This window comes from Nanorana parkeri, unplaced genomic scaffold, assembly GCF_000935625.1.
Source record: "Nanorana parkeri isolate BGI_ZX_2015 unplaced genomic scaffold, ASM93562v1 scaffold771, whole genome shotgun sequence".
Taxonomy (NCBI): Eukaryota; Metazoa; Chordata; class Amphibia; order Anura; family Dicroglossidae; genus Nanorana; species Nanorana parkeri.
In genome coordinates, this window is record NW_017307039.1 from 168,661 (window position 1) to 186,117 (window position 17,457).

Genomic DNA, 17,457 nt, shown 5'->3' on the forward strand with positions numbered 1-17,457 from the left:
GGGGGGCTGGTTAGGCAGTACACACGGTGCTGCAGGGCAGCAACGCTTACATTTAGTGCCAGGCATCATAAAATAGCAGTTCCAATACCAGAAATAACTTGACTCCCCCAAGAATACTCCAGACCAAAATTAAGATGGAGATAAGGATGCACATAGGGGTATAGCTGTGATAACAGATCTAAAGGTGGCAGTAAAACCCCTAAGGGCTGTACTGCTGGTAGAGAAAGGCCTGTGCTGGTATGGTATTTTCCATGAAAGGAAGCACTTCTTGCTCTCTGGCCAAAGCAAGTAAGCACCGAATCACTGCAGGTTAATACCAAAAACACGCCATAGCATTGACACCAGCGAAGAGTGCTGCGTCATGAATAGCCTGGCACAAAGATGCAGCTGGAAGATTCAAATGGTAGCTATGGCATAACAATGCCCAGCTTCCGACACATACACTCACTTAGTCACAGGGTAGAATAAAAAAGGAGGGAATGCACACACATAGTAAAATCACTTCAAGATTGCTAAGTAAAAACAAGCTCAGAAAGGAGTCCTCCATACATACAAGTCTAGCCAAATGCATCTGCCGTTGTGGTTAATACCACACAGAAAAGTACAGTAACATAAAAAGTTGTTAGAGCGTCTAGATCACTTCCTGCCCTGGAAACCACACAGGATAAATCTCTAATAGAGACACACCAATACATCCCTGAATGGTGATCAAACTATTCCACTCCCTCTAAAATTTTATATAGGCATTTAAGTATATTATGACAGGCATAGGTAATGATTTAGTATACTAGTATAGTGATATTGTGAACTTAGAAATTTAAAGGGAACCTTATTTATTGCTGTAATACACATGCTGGTCTCTTTTTTTTAACACAAAGTGCTGCAGTAAGGGTTAAGACACCCTGTGCTGACAGCATGTTGGAAAGTTGAAAAGCTGCTCAGACTCAAGAAGCAGCAGGCCAGGTCTCCAGCAGTCAGACATGCACCCTGCACACTGCTTCAATCAACAGAACTCTAGCTCCATGAACAGTACTATTAACCCCTTCATGACTGAGGCCTTTTTCCCCATTTTTTGCACCCATGTTATATTCCACATTTTAGGCCTGAAAATTACTTAAAACCCCCACACATTATATATTTTCTCAATGCCAAGACCCTATACAATATAATGGTGGTAGTTGCAAATTTTTATGTTGCGCAATATTAGCGCAACTCCTTATTAAACCCCAAAATTTAGTGATAAATTTAATTAAATGCCCCAAAACACAACAAAATACCAATTTTTTAAATGAAATATAAAAGATGAGAACGAGTAAAATGATACCCAACATGCCCAGTTTACAAATTGCGTGCGTCCGTGAAACGGCGAAAAACTGCAGTACCCCAAAAAGTCCACAGAAGACGCTTTAAAAGTCCCCACAGGTCATCAATTTAGAGATACCCCAAAATACTGGCCCTAGAATTATTGCTCTCACTCCAGCATGCGCGGCGATACCCAACATATGTAGCGTTGTTCGTCGTTTTCATACGTAGGCGCGCCCTACGCGTGTTTACGTGGCGACGGGGGACTTTTAAATTTTTTGTTATTATTATTAGATTTATTCGATTTTAAAAACTGTTTTTTTTTTACTTTACTTTGACTGGTATCACCTGGGGAGGCTTACAAGCCCCCCAGGTGATAGCAGATGGTGGTGACAGGTACTCTTTAAGGTGATGCTGAGGGTCCAAAAGACCCCAGATCGCACTTCAATAGCTTATAACTGGGCTGCAGGAGCCCAGAACTGACAGCCCAGGGACCGGAAGTGATGCAATCTGCATCGCTCCCGGGCCCATAGAACGGGGAGGGGATCGATGAACGGAAGTTCGTCGACCTCCTCCCAAGCTCCCCGCGGACACCAAGGACGCCTGTCCCGGGCTCGTAGGAGGGGTAACAGAGCCCGGGAAGCACGGCGGCGGTGTCCGGCAGGGGGGGGGGGGGGGGGGGGCGGCCCCTTCTTCGGGACACAGAAGCGATCTGGCGACAGGTAAGTCGCCAGAATCGCTTCTGTTGTAAAGCCAACAGTCGGCTTTACAAGTTTAAACAGAGTCCCGGCGGCAAAAGTCACCGGGAGTCTGTTTAAACAGCCCCGATGCTGGCGACGTACACTGTAAAGAACAAAGAAGTGTGGTGGAAGAGGCATGGCTGACCACTTCATACCATCGCGGCTGCTTTGTGCGTGAGAGCAGCACTTCAAAGTGCTGCTAACACAGGGTATTTTGACCCCTCGTGCAGTCCTGTTCACACTTTGCAATGTGTGAACATGCTTCGTGTTTGCCGTGCATCAGCCCATTTATTTAACACTAGTTTGTGCGCATACGACATGCATTTTACTGGCCGCGTTTGGGGTGCCATTAACAAGTAATGTCGCGGCAAGCACATCGCATGTTGTAGACACGTTGCATGAAAGGATTTAAGGAATTAAAAATAGAAAAACTAGCATATTTATTAATGTATATGCAGTCTGAATGTACTACAGTAATACATAGTGAATGGCTCAATTCGGCTTTAAACGGATTCAGAGGATTCCTTCAATACACTTGCATATCTGCAGAGGTGTATCGGCCACCATTTTACTAGCAGACAGACAAAGGTTCTACTACAGTCTCCAGAGGGCCAGATGCCTAATCAGAAAGGTAAAAGGTTATACATACACTATATTGCCAAAAGTATTGGGACAGCCCTCCAAATCATTGGATTCAGGTGTTCCAATCACCTATATGGCCACCGGTGTATAAAATCAAGCACCTAGGCATGCAGACGCTTCTACAAACATTTGTGAAAGAATGGGTCGCTCTCAGGAGCTCAGTGAATTCAAGCGTGGTACCGTGATAGTTTGTCGCCTGTGCAATAAGTCCATCCGTGAAATTTCCTTGCTACTAAATATTCCACGGTCACCTGTTAGTGGTATTATAACAAAGTGGAAGCAACTAGGAACAGCAACTCAGCCACAAAGTGGTAGGCCATGTAAAATAACAGAGTGGGGTCAGCGCATGCTGAAGTGCACAGAAGTCGCCAATTGTCTGCTGAGTCAATAGCTACAGAGCTCCAAACTTTGTGTGGCCTTCAGATTGGCACAACAGTGCAGAGAGAACTTCATGGAATGGGTTTCCATGGCCGGGCAGCTGCATCCAAGCTTTATATCACCAAGTGCAATGCAAAGTGTGGGATGCAGTGGTGTAAAGCACACCGCCACTGGACTCAAGAGAAGTGGAGACGTGTTCTCTGGAGTGAAAAACAGTTGGTCCCCCTACACTCCTTTCAGCGTCTCCGGCCCAAATCACAATGGTGGTGCTCGTAGTGATAATCACGAATGGCGCCGGGCACAGCAAACAGCAGAAGACACGAATCACCAGCACTCAATAAGTAATGTTCAAATGGTAACGTCCATTTATTCTGACAAGTCGTCACACATCGCATATTGCGATCTGTGTGACAATGTGTCCAAATAAATGGACGTTACCATTTGAACATTACTTATTGAGTGCTGGTGATTCCCGTCTTCTTTGGTGTTCTCTGGATTGGCTAATCATGCTTCTCAGTCTGTCAATCCGATGGACGTGTCTGGGTTTGGTGGTTGCCAGGAGAACGATACTTGCCTGACTGCATTGTGCCAAGTGTAACGTTTTGGTGGAGGGGGGATTATGGCATGGGGTTGTTTTTCAGGGGTTGGGGTTGACCCCTTAGATCCAGTAAAGAGAGCTCTTAAGGCATCAGCATACCAAGACATTTTGGGCAATTTCATGCTCCCAACTTTGTGGGAACAGTTTGGGGATGGCCCCTTCCTGCTCCAACATGACTGCGCACCAGTGCACAAAGCAAGGTCCATACAGACAGTGTGGAGTAGAGACTGCAAGCCAGGCCTTTTCGTCCAAAATCAGTAGCTGACCTCACAAATGTGCTTATGGAAGAATGGTCAAACATTCCCATAGACACACTCCTAAACCTTGTGGGCAGCCTTCCCAGAAGAGTTGAAGCTGTTATAGCTGCAAAGGGTGGGCCAAGCAATATTGAACCCTACGGGCTAAGACTGGCATGCCATTAAAGTTCATGTGTGTGTGTAAAGGCAAGCGTCCCAATACTTTTGGTAATATAGAATATATAGGATAGGGCTGATAAACTCCAGGAGCCAGGTCGCCAATGCTCCTGTAAAATCACAGCTGGCACCGAACTTTTCAGGTTTTCCTCGAATTGTTTTCAAATAGAGTTGGTTTCTAAATAATCCTGCTGACTCCTCAATTCCTCAAATTTATCCACCCCTTGCTTGCTTGGTTTGCCTGGATATATTAAAAAAGCAAAAGTATGCTAAAAGCACAATTATTTAAAGACACACCATTCAACATGAAAAAAGCTGAATCCATTATCATTGTGCTTTTATGACATCAAACGATACAGCAGATACAAACCACTCAAAGCAGTCCCTACCCTAAAACTGAAAACTGATTATAACCGACAAACATGGAACTGGTGGAAACCCAAATGTATAAGGGAGAACAGACAAAATAGATGCAGATAGTGTACCTGGTGAGAACAGAACTCAACACAGCAAGGCCACGTGCTGTCCAACATAAGATGAATAATATGCCATCACATTATATGACAAAACTAAAACACTGTGTTTCCCCCGAAAATAAGACACTGTCTTATATTTTTTTTGGCTCAAAAAAACACAATAGGTCTTATTTTTGGGGTAGGTCTTTTTTTTTTTTTCTTCAATATATAACAATCCAAAGTTAATGCAAATCCAAATTAAATAATCCAAAATGGCAAAGTTAAGAATAGGGTGATCAGGGCAATCAGGGGTGCCATACCTTTCCAAGAGCAATGTGGTAACCGGAATGAGCGAAGCGCACTTTCACTATCGATTCCTCACAGGCAGGGTGCATTTGATATCACTTCGCCTGTGACAGGAGTCGGCGCTATATAGAGGAGGCATCGGCTTATGCGGCTCTGCTCCCTCCACTGCCGCTGGCTTCGTTGGCACTGCTGATTCTCTCCCGCGGCTTTTCAGGTTCCCCCCTTATGCCACCACCAGCCCTGGGAATGGTCACAACTAGGTCTTATTTTCGGGGTAGGTCTTATATTTTAGCAATTCCCAAAAATAGTACAACGTCTTATTTCGGGGTAGGTCTTATTTTCAGGGAAACAGGGTATACACCGTAACAAAATGGGAAGCCTTGAAAGCTTAGGATATTGTCAGTGGGAAATGCCTGATAAAACATGCCAGTGTAAGTAGCTGAACATGACAGAGAAATGTTATATGAAACACAAAAGTGCAAAGATCACATGCATGACCTTGTCAACATTAAAGAGTGGAATTTGGCCAGAAACGTAGGGATTAATTTTCGCTCATAAATAAACAATTAGTAATAGAGTTTAAAGGTAAACCAAATTGCCCTGTCCTGAGCGCTCAGCTGTGGTGCCACGTGACAACCGTCGCACACAGTCCTTTCTGGGAGAAGGGCCACAGAGAAGAAATGAAAAACAATGCTATCACTGTTCAGAAGCAACTCTTACAAAACAAGGACCCTTCCCAAAACAGATTCGGAGGCCCCAATCTTCAATGGGCGTTCATCCTTGAAGGACTCCTTGCAGGCTTTTTGGACACAACAACAATGAAAAGGTTGCAGAAATCCAAACTAAAGATGATCCAAACACAAGGGATGCTGCCAATAAAGACCAAGCAAATAACGCAACGGTTTAGCACTGCTGCTAACAAAAACCCTTTAATAGAATAACTGGAAGGAACCTAATAAAGCGCGTCAGTGCCAGACTCATAATACTTATGTTGGAATGATTTTTAACCCATCTGCTGCTGGGCATTTCATTCAAGTTGTCAAATCGTATGACAGTAGCTTATGACGAGGCATTATATGGTTAACTTTCTATGTAGAAATCAAGATCACATCTTCCTATAAACTAGGGCTGCAACAACTAATCGACATAATCGATTATTGAAAAAGTTGTCAACTTTTTCAATAATCGATTAGTTGTGTATTTACTTCCACCGCTCCAAGCTTGCTCCTGTGATGGACTACAACCTCAATACAAACTAGTAGTCCCATCACTGGAGCCTTTTTTTAAACTTTATTTTATTGTTTATCCGATTAATCGAACCTAATAATCGGCTAACTAATCGATTTTGAAAATAATCGTTAGCTGCAGCTCTACTATAAACATTCAAGGCACGTACAGCCCGACACGCTGTCAAGTCTAAATTGACAACGTGAGCATATGTAGAACAAAATGACATTGCACGCATGGCGGAGAAATGGAACCGATGTTTTCTATATGGAAATAAACGGAGCTTTGAGAGACCGTAAATACTGGCCACACACATTACAACCCTTCTGTACAATCTTCCTTCAAATAACCAGCAAAGATACAGTGCATAGGCCTACCCCCATTTTAAATCAATAGTACAGATTTGTTAGGCAGGTCGTATATGAACATATAGATCACATACAAATAAATATAATGTTGTACAGGCAGATTGTCTGAATTCAGTGTCTCACATTTGAGCCTATTCCTGCAGAATCGGGCACAATAATAGCTGTGGGTGGCCCTTTTGCCACCAACCGGCTCAATAAACTATGAAAAATAGTTGGCTGAACAGTGACTGCATCCAACTAGATGCAGTCACTAATCGGTATTCAGTGGCCCATGGGTGCTGTCTGCCTGAATACAATATCTGGCAGATGGCGATTCCTCCATCAATGCTGTTTAGCGTAAATAGAGAAATCTAAGTGTGCATGGCTAGCCCTGAGTTGGCCATACACTGTCTTTCTGGTAGCCCTGCCAGCGACCCTCCCTTTGTCAAAAGTTGCAAAATGGAAGGAAAGAATGATGTCACATTAAGATCGCTGTCAATTGTTTACAGCCCAATGTAGCAGTGACGAAGTCCCACCCAAAAAAAAACGCGCAATGTAGCGTGATAAAATGTGTATTGTCGCTCAATATCATGCAATGTAGCTCAAAGCCGGTCAGCATGAAATCGCGCGGAAAGACGTGCAATACCCATGTCGCTCAGTGTGAATGGTGCCTTAGACTAAAAATCTCAGACAACAAAATGACAACACTGGAAAGGAGACCACAGCATGTAGTTAAGAGACTATTTTAATGTCTAGGATGTACCCCTAACTACTCTATATCCAAATGACAAATCATCCACAAACCAGTCATTATTAAGCTATCTTTGATGTTATTTCTGACAGCTGCTCCCCTCTGTCAAACCCACTTTTAAATGATATACCTCCTAGAAGAAGCATGACACTACATTGTACACCTCAGAAAACAATGGAGCCTAAAAGTAGCAACAGGTGACTGTTGTACATCCAGACTGAACTTGATGACAATTGTCATGTTTATAAGAAGCAGCATCAACCCCCAATCGATCACTGTAGATGGAATCTACAACAGGTAGGAGCTCAAAGTGCAGAGGGATTAGAACATCTGTCAGATTTGTATTGCGGTCTGTGTCCCAGTTAGGGAGATTCATTTGTTCTGGTGACCATTATCACTGAAAGAAGATCCCAAATTTTGGGTTGTCTTCAGAACAGGAATAGATGGGAAATAATCCAAAGGAGACACTAGTTCTTGTGACCCTGCTGACCACCAGGATTTCCTCTTACTTCCTGTTGTAGCTAATAGACAGGAAGTGAAGGGAAATCTCCCAATGGGGCACAGATGGCAAAAAAAAGCTGATGTGTTATAACCCTCTTTTGCTATATTCGAAACTGTAAACAATGGCTTTAGTTCTATTTTTCTAGGGTTGATCTCTATTCTTTTTCTCCTTAGACAAGGCCACAATATCGGTTACCTGTTTTTCCATAACCTCCATCTTCTACAGACATCAACCTGCATTGTTTACATGATACAAGTGTATATGTTTTGAACAGAAAAAATGGACATTGATTACTGTTAGCCATAACGACGAGATTTCAGGTATACATTTTCTAGTTTCTAATTTTCTACTAAGGTTATCACTTTAATATGGCTCATAAGCTGGACAGTGTTTGGTGACCTCTGCTAAATTAAAGTAACCATAGTCAAACCTTTTTACCCCTCATTCACACGGAGCGTTTTGTAGCGCTTTTTCTGCTAAAAATAAAGTAAAAAACAAACAAGGAAATACCAAAATTACAATTAATTTCTAAGGCCATGTTCACATCTGAGTGTCATGTCGCTTGTAGCAAAATGCCGTCACTTGAGGAAAGTATATGAGCTTCTTAAGGGCAGATTCTGTGCTTCTTGGCACCCTAGACTTCAATTGAAAATGCTGCGTTTCTGCATATTTGCATGCGTGTAAAGCACTTATCCATTCACATCAATGTGCTGCAATCTGCTCATTAAAATAGGCAACTTTATGTATGCAACTTACAACTTCTTTTTTTTTCTACTTCCTGGTCCTCTTTGGCACACATGATATAATCGTGCCCAAGCGTTGCATCCTGGGAAGGTTACATCAGCAGAGTATTGCTGGGAAATCTCATCTGTAATCTCATGAGATCTCAGGGAAAGGCATTTTCCCCCCTGAGATAATGTGCATGGTTACTTGTCCTAGGTCACGTGCCAGAGTTCTAAGGTTCCAAGTGAGATCTAGTAACCTGCCCTTAGTTAAAATGGCCACCATGAAAAGAATGAAGAAAAAAAAAATAACAAAAAATAATTTTTAAAAGGGCCCCCGCCCCCCCCCCCCACATGCAAACATGCGTCGGGTGCGCCTATGTGCGAAAGCGACGATTGCACATTGTGTCGCACATGTTATATATCGCCGCGAACATCGGAATGAGAGCAATAATTTTAGGGCCATTAATTACTGATAACATGAAACTGATGAGTGGAAAAACTTTCAAAGCGTCGCCTATGGCCAATTTTGGGTGTGGTTCATTTTCAGTGATTTCACGGATGCGCAATTTTAAAGCTTGACATGTTTGGTGTATTTTTAACTGACATGACCCCACCTTTAATAAAAACAAATGGGGTGATAATAAATGTTTCCTAACACCCAGTGGTGATTAAATACCACCAAGAGAAAGCTCTGTGTCCCCCAAAAATGGTATAAAATTTGTTTCAGTACAGTGTTGCTTGACGGAATAAACATCAAAGTAATGCAGTGCTGAATACTGAAAAATGGCCTGTCCAGGAAGGGGGTTTAACACCCTGGTCTACAAGTGGTTAAAATACCCCTTATACAGTTTAAGATTAAACCACTTCTCGTACAATTTCTGTCTGTGTTACCACTGGAAAGTTATCTTCACTTCCTGGGTTGTCCCTGGGACAGATGGTGAGGCAAAGTCTCGGACAGCAGTAAAACCTGACATGCAATCCTTCCCCATTTGATTATGAGGTAAAAAAATCTATTAAAAAAAAACAAAAAAAAACCCCACTGCAACCTTTCCGAATGTGGTAGTAAAGAAGAGATGTAAAAATGGTCTGGAGAAAAGAAAAAAAAAAAGAAAAGAAGAAGAAGGAGGGGGGGGGGGGGAGTACGACAAAATCACCTAGACCTTCCTGTCAATTTTAATCAGGACACTTGCAGCGCTCGGCATAAATGAGCTTTGCATATACAAGCAAAACGTCTGCCAAAATCAGACAGTGAGAAGAAGAAAATTGCCTGCATTTATTCTATTATCTGATAACTTCTGGCTGTTTTAATACGATAATGGAGCACAACTGGCAAAGTGAAGCACTCTAGTAATCACCCCTTTACCCTGGCATTTCCCATTCTTCAGGACTCATTAACATAATTAGAATTACATTTCTAAATGATAATATGGCAGAGTCTAGAACACATGGCTCTTCTTCCACAAACTGCTGATAAAGGACAAACACAGACTCCCTGCAGAGCTGAAGAAGGTGGCAAATTAGTGCAATTGAGACATCTTCATCACAGTCATTATAAGAGATAATTGCAGTGCCTAGCTGTGGAAACAGAATGCTTTCTGCCTGTGTACAGGTATCCACGTATAGATCAAAATCCTGCAAGCTCATAAAAGAAAGGAGCGAGTCCCAAGGCGTTAATGTAGACAACCTCATTCTACAGATGTGCGGCCCGGAATATTGAGCTATAAATAACGGCCATATCCAACAACTGTTGTTCTGAAGATCAGAGGAAAGGCTATACACACAGCAGGAGCAACATTAGCATTGTGCTGACAGGGAACTTCCAGTCTGCAAGGCAAATCATACACGTAATACTGGAGCCTCACACAATCACTGCTGGCTTCTGCAAATCGACCTGTTCTCACTGTCTACACTGACACAAAGTCAACATGTCGGAGATCAATCCATATACATATGTATGCTTCAGAATCCACACCACACCGTTCCCTGGCAATTCCCTTGACAGATATTGTCTTGATGAAATGGAATATGGAAACGGCAGACTAACTGATTTACTTGAACTAATAGAAAATTACAAATGTTATAAAAAGAATCCTTTCGCTTCTGAAGAGTGAACATTAAAGCACAGCTAAGTGCAAAAACAAATTAATAGTTTCTACAAGAAGGAAGAGATTGTGCTCACAGGAAGTGACCAGGACAATGCATTTCTTTTAAGATCAAAGTTCTGGTAGGATCAATGTATTTACTGTAGGTTGGCCTGAAAAAATAAAAACTAATGCAGGCACCACATACAAGGACTGGTAAACCATTACATTACATTCTTTTTGGAGAGTTTATTTTAAGGGCAGGTTCAAACCATTTTTTTTCCAGACCAGAAAATGTGTGAACCTGCCCGCAGGTCCAGTGCATTCCAGACCAGACAAGATGAGGCATGCAGTATGTTTCTGGTGTGGTCTGGTACGGACTGTGCTGGTGGGAACAGAGGCCAGAAATAGCATAGGGATACATTAGGATGCATTTTGGGTCCGGAGACAATCTGGTCTGGAGATGATCTGGAAGTGGTGTGAATGGGCCCATAGAGTGGGAAATTATTAGCATCCAATGCGTGCTATTTTTACTGCTATCTGGGGCTCAGTTTGAGTTACTATCCTGGTTGCAATTGGTTTACAAAACAGCAAAAGAGCCAAAAACAAACAAAACCAGCAGATTTTACTAAGAATGTACAGCGCTGCTGAGAATAGAGCAAGGTGAATCTCACACCCATGCCCAGGCATTACAATATCAGTGCCCATGTAATGACCAAAGTGGATTGCAGCAGGCGAGACAGTGACAGCAATCAAAGGGGATGTGCCTGCCCGGTTCTGTCACAGCTGGAGGGGGGGGGCACTGTGCGAGGTCTCTCTCTCTCTCGAAAATGCAGCTGTGAGCCAATTGGTATGTGCTGCAAACCTCATGTGCCAACAAGAACATGTTGATGGGAAAGAGCCGATATGGGCACCCCATTGCCCATATCGGCTCTTTCTGATGCTTCTCATCTCTTTCATATCTGAAGCTTCTCCTTTCACTATACAGTGTCAGGCTGGGAGAAGAACAAAACAAGGATTTCCCAACTACAACGGATGGGGGGGAAAAAATCCAATATGAAGTCCTGCTAGACAGGGCTTTGCTGTGTGCAGAGCTGTGAAAATCTCAGAACTGGATTGAGAGAAATACAAATCTTTAAGCAGATAAAACAGCCCCCACATGTGTATTTAGCCATTTGTCTGGAGTTCAGCTTTCAATATATTAGCATTACCACTTAGATGTTTAATGCATGTTTTATGTATTGGGGGGGAGGGGGTGTCTAAGGTCCCTTATTACAGCCAATTGTTGCTACCAATAGACTGTAAGCCTCCAGCATGTGCTTTTATTTTTTGCCCAATATCTCGCACTTGTCTGGATGAACAATGATGTGTTAATGACAGGACAAAAATCTGGAAAGTGGAACACTGAAATGGAATAGTAAGAAAGCAGCATGTAATTAAAGTAAACTGATGCTCATTCCACGACTCAACTTCAATTCAGCTTCAGTAATCCCAGTGTTCATTTTAGAACAGCAACCTGCAATTTCTTCTCCCTCATAAGAACATTACATTCATTCTGGTCAAAGAGAATGCAGTCTTGACATGTCCCTTAAAATAAATGTGAACCAAGCAATGAACAAGCACATTTTCCCAGGGCAAACTCAGTACAGAAATGAACTAGACTTGCAGAAAATAAATGTGTAAATAGCAGGGGTTCATAATGTTGATGACACAATAAGTAATGAATAAGAAAGATAAACAGCTTGAGCAAAAGGAGTCTTGAAAGGTCTTCATTCTGCTAACATACCAGAAAGAAGGCGTCTTTCTGCGTTTGTTTGCTAAATGGTGTACAGGTTCAATTTGAAGCCCCAAAATTTCCCAAACTTGGATATGTGTATTGATCTGTGTAAAGCCGACCATACACTATGCAGTCTGATTTTACAATCTCTGTACCCAAACTATGGAATAGGACAAGCCTAAACCATGCATTCAGATAGTATCAAATCAGACAGCCCCTACACTACATAGTTGATGGTACGGTAGATGTAAAGGAGATTGTATAGTGCATGGTCAGCCTGTTTGTACGGTGTATAGACCAACCTTTTTTTTACCTTTGTTAGCCAAACAAAATCCATTCTTGGATACAACTCATTATCATTTGATTACCAGGGCCTAACGTACCCTGATTTCAAGACCAAACCCTGCCCAGTACTGTTTTACTGGCCAAAGGGACTGCCACAGTATTATTATACATGATTTATATAGCGCCAACAGTTTGAGCAGCGCTTTACAATATAAGGAAGACATTACAATCACAATACAAGTTAACCAGTTGACATCCGCAGTGTTAAACCCCCTTCCCATCCAGGCCATTTTTCAGTATTCAGCGCTGCGGTACTTTGACATTTATTCCGTCATGCAACGCTGTACTGAAATGATCAGGTGCTAAATTACACTAAACTTTCTAAAAGGTGACTTCATCTGGAAGCCAATCCAGAGCAACAAGGTGCAGCCGGTAAATAAAGACAGGAAGTGGCTGAAAGTGTCCGAATTCGATCAGCAGCACTAAGATTTAAAAAGGACTAAACATCAAAAATTAATGACAAAAAGGTTTATGATACACATTGCTTTGCAAAGTGTCATCTAGGGAGGGTCTAGATCTACTTTAGGGAAAGAAGTCAGATTCAGAAAAGAAAATCAGCTATTGAATGTAATGTTATGTCTTTTGTACAAGAACTTTGCCAAATCTTAACTAGTACAATGCTAAGCTTGGGGTGTTTAATATATCTTCCAGTCATTTAAACCAGGGATCAGCTTACAAACTAGAGTAGGGGTTAGGTGTCCACGTGGTAAACAATGTCTGAGCACATTTTACCATACGTACGGTTTCTGCACGTTTGCAGCTACTGCTATAGCCGGAACACAAAAGTTGCCCAGAATATCGCACTTGTCTTTTTTTTTTGCGATGTGCGTTTTTGTGCCGCGCATGTGTGAACAGGGTACATTAAAATGAATTTTTTTGGAATTTTGCGCATTTCTGCGCAAAAAATGCGCAGGCCTGAGTGGAACCTTAGAAATGTTTAGTAATTACCATCTACAAACACATACTACTAGATAATTGCAGGTTTTTTATTAATTGCACACCTTGCCTTTATGTTATTTCAGTAATAAACTTCCTACATTTTAGAAGAGAACTAACAAAACCTTTTTTTGGTGTTAGTTCTCTTTTGGGTCACAGGAGGGCATTTACCAATGTCCTCCTGTGACCCAAAACTCAGCATATAACAGACTACTTGCCTGCTATATGCGAACAGATCAGAGCCGGGATTTGTGATTGTTCAGTTCTCGATCTATAGAACACACGTGTGACCGTTGCAGTGTCACACGCTAGCCTTAACTATGGGGATAAGTGCATTAAACTCTCCGCATAGTTCTCCTTTAATACAAGTTTTGGCAAGCTGCAAAGCACAGCAGGCCTTTATAATAATTAACAGCCAGAAAAGTCATAATCTGAACATTCTAAGGGAGCTATAAAACTTTTCTGTTTAGTTTAGCTATGCACTGTAGATATTACCAGTATATTTTTCCTCCTCTTTTCTTAAGCATTTGATCCTTCCTAGAAAGTGAGTTTATGCAAAGTGTGAAATGAATGTGGTACATGTCTCCAATGGATAATGTTCAGGCTACAGTGTGAATACTTTCCACCCATTGTTTTTATAAAGACATGTTGGCACAGCATGATCATTTCAATGACCAAGCACAAGCCGTCAATTTGGCAGACAGGGGATTAATTACATAGGTGCCTGAAGACTTGTGCTGCAGATGGAACTCCCAAACACTTTCCTAGAGCAAGGAAATGTGTGACATTGACTACTCACCGAAAGCTTGGTTCCCTCACACCATAATAATGCATCATTGCAGTTTCTCCATGAAAACGTGACCAACACTGAGAATTTCACCATGCATTACAAACTCCATTGCTGTTCAACAGGACTACGCCGATACAATATTACATCTCTAGGGGAATTTCAGCTAAAACATTTTAAGAACTGGAAACCGATTACGGATAAGAAAACAAAATTACCTTTGAGGCTTGTCGCAGCCACCTTAAGTAGTCTGTGAATGTATCAAAACAGACATAGTATGTTGGACTCTGGGGTCCTGACGAACTGAAAGCCAAACAGTGTTGATGTTTCTTAACTTCTTCAACCTAAACAGAACAGCGGAAAATGGTAAACCGTTTTGCTTGTAAAACCTGCAACAATTTTCGTGAGTAATTTCTAGATTAACAGATCCGGTATCCAACATGACAGTTTAATCCTAGGCCCATTCAAACATCTAAATGAAATAATAATGGTGCATAATGAAATTACCCACATCTGGAAATTAATGGCTGAAATGTCCAATTTTACACCACTGCTATGGATAACGGTTGTGTGTATTGTCCAACACCCACTTACTTTCTTTACTCATTATCATTTGCTTACATATTTTTTTTTTTAGACAGAACCAAAAGCAGCTGATGATTATCAGATGACATTTAAAAAAAACAAAAAAAAAAACCCTCCCTGGCTGGGTTCAGTCAAAGCCAAAACCTTCCTAACAAGAAAAATACCAGAGGAAAGCAAACAGGCACACATGTGGACCCCAGTATACAGGCAACCCCTTTGCTCCCTCTCTGCTGCAACGGTCTAAAGTCCGAGTCATCATGTTCTATACACAGTGTATTGAACGCGACGACACTGAGTCACATACCATCACTGCAGTAACCATTCCAGTGGGGCCCCGCATTGCAAGGGTTAACTTTTGTCTAGGTCCCTTCCCCTTTGCTCCCTCTCCGCTGCAACGGTCTAAAGTCCGAGTCATCATATTCTATACACAGTGTATTGGACCTGACGACGCTGAGGGACATACCCTCACTGCAGCGGAAGGAGACAGGCTGGAGGGAGAGCTGTCACAGCCGGCTGGCTCCAAAGATCGGGTGAGTATAACTTTTTTTTTTTAGACAAAAACGAGCCGTTAACCCTTGCAGTCCTGGGGTGATAAAATTTGTGCCTGGAGTGCTGCTTTAAGATTGTCAGTAGAAGCTCATAATTAAGGGCAAAGAATAACCATTTTCTATCACCTCATTTAGTTAATAAAAATGCATGATTTACAACGCTACTCAAGTATGTTCAAAATGCAAAAGGTTTATAAACAAGGTGATCACTATTATAAATATCCTCAAGCTACATAGAAGAATACGACTAACACAAACTTGCCTACACTCATTTCAACTAGCTAAGACTACTTAGTATTGTTCAATATCAATGATGTGGCGTACAGTTTCCAGAACAGATCACAAACATTGATGCCCTTTAAATTAAAATCCTGCTAAGCACAGACTGCATACAAAACTCTAATGCAATGCCAAACATTCATTGAAGATGAAGCATTACTAGTTATATGGTGTCCGGTTCGGGACCTGTGCCTCTCTAACATGTATACCTAAGCAGATCTGAATGTTGCATAGAAGCATTAGGTACCGGCTACGAAAGCTCTAGAGAAGTGGGCAGTTGAGTAAGCTCTATGGGTATGGTTTATGCAGGAACTTCCGTAGTGATTCTTCTATCCAAGAGCCAGGGTCAGCAAGGTTTTTTTGCTCTAAGCAGACTACAGGTCTACTGTAACACTGGCTTGAAACAGGTCAAATGAAGATTTAAAAAGAGAGCAATTGCAGGTCAAATTCTAAATGATCTCAGAAATATCTAAAACCGATGCCCATTGACACAGGCCCTAAAAGCAGCCATGCTTACCAGCAATTCCTGGCTGTCAAAATGACAGCGGTGACTTGCTGAGTAATACAGCATCAGCTGCGAGAACACTTTTCAGCCTTTTAACCCTTTTAACCCTTTTGCTGTCTTAGCTATTTTTGACCTTTCTTTTTTACACACACGTTAAAAAAATTGTTTTTATTTTATAAAACTATTTTTAACTTAACTTCATTGCTATCGCAAGAGAGCTGACAAGTCCCATATGCGATAGCATAGCACAGTGACAGCTTCTCTTCTTTAAGTAGACAGAGGTCTATTAGACTCCTGTGTCACCTCTGCACTCCATTGAAGATATTGGTTCACAGATTGTGTTCCATTCGCTTCTTCCCTGACCAAGGAGGCTGTGGGAATAACATCTCTGAACCTGGAAATTCTAGCTAAGGGAGATGTTCAATGGTATCCCTCTGCTCTCCCTGCCAACACTTGCCATGGCAGCCCCCAACACCCAAGAGGAATGGGTGAGCCTCTTGACACGTGAAGCAGAGGGGTGGTGGTGGCCATGTTGTAACTGTAGCACCTGCTGGTTTGTGTACAAGGCTGTTGTGCAGCCAATCTAGGACATAGCACAGAATCCCATAAAATCTTTTTTTAGAAGTTCATTGAGGGAGACAGGGTTCAGAAACAATTTGGTTATAATGCCACAGATGAATTGGACAGTGGCAAACAAAACAAAAATTGACGAGCCTGGTACAACCCGTCTCAATCCTAGCATGCCTCACTTGTGGGACAAGCAGGGCCGAGAGTAAACCAGAAACACAGAGGGGTGGGACCAGTGTCCCTGAATGTACTTCCAAGAAAAAAATTTTTTACGGCAAGTACCAAAATCCAAATTTTCCTTCCTCTTCCTTTGAGGTAAACCTAATTTAGAGACAACTAAAAGCAGTCCAACTGAGGGGTGGGCAACATTGCAAACAGAATGTTAAACAGGCCCAACTACAAAACAAATGCAGAGCTGCCTGAAGGACCTTACACCCAAAGCTATCATCAGATGGGACTTAAACATTTATCTTGTAAAACGTGTAGAAAGACATCCAGGTGGCAGCCTCACAAATCTGGGAAATTGTGCGGAGCTGAGGAGTTAAACATTACATTTTTGTTAATAGTTAAGGTACTTAAATGCATTTTTATCTTATTTGTGTATTACTCAGCTGTAGATCCTCCAATCATCTCTGAATTTCTGCTGATACTGTCCTTCCAC

The 17,457-nt window shown here is 41.9% G+C and overlaps 1 protein-coding gene across 1 annotated transcript in view; it reads right to left on the bottom strand.

Annotated features, from left to right (window-relative positions):
- PHLPP1 (PH domain and leucine rich repeat protein phosphatase 1) overlaps positions 1–17,457 on the bottom strand; it is a 127,170-nt gene that overhangs the window by 51,409 nt on the left and 58,304 nt on the right. The window contains exon 4 of the mRNA XM_018564661.1: positions 14,531–14,656. Within this exon, the coding sequence (XP_018420163.1) occupies positions 14,531–14,656 (126 nt within the window). The remainder of the gene's footprint in view (positions 1–14,530; positions 14,657–17,457) is intronic.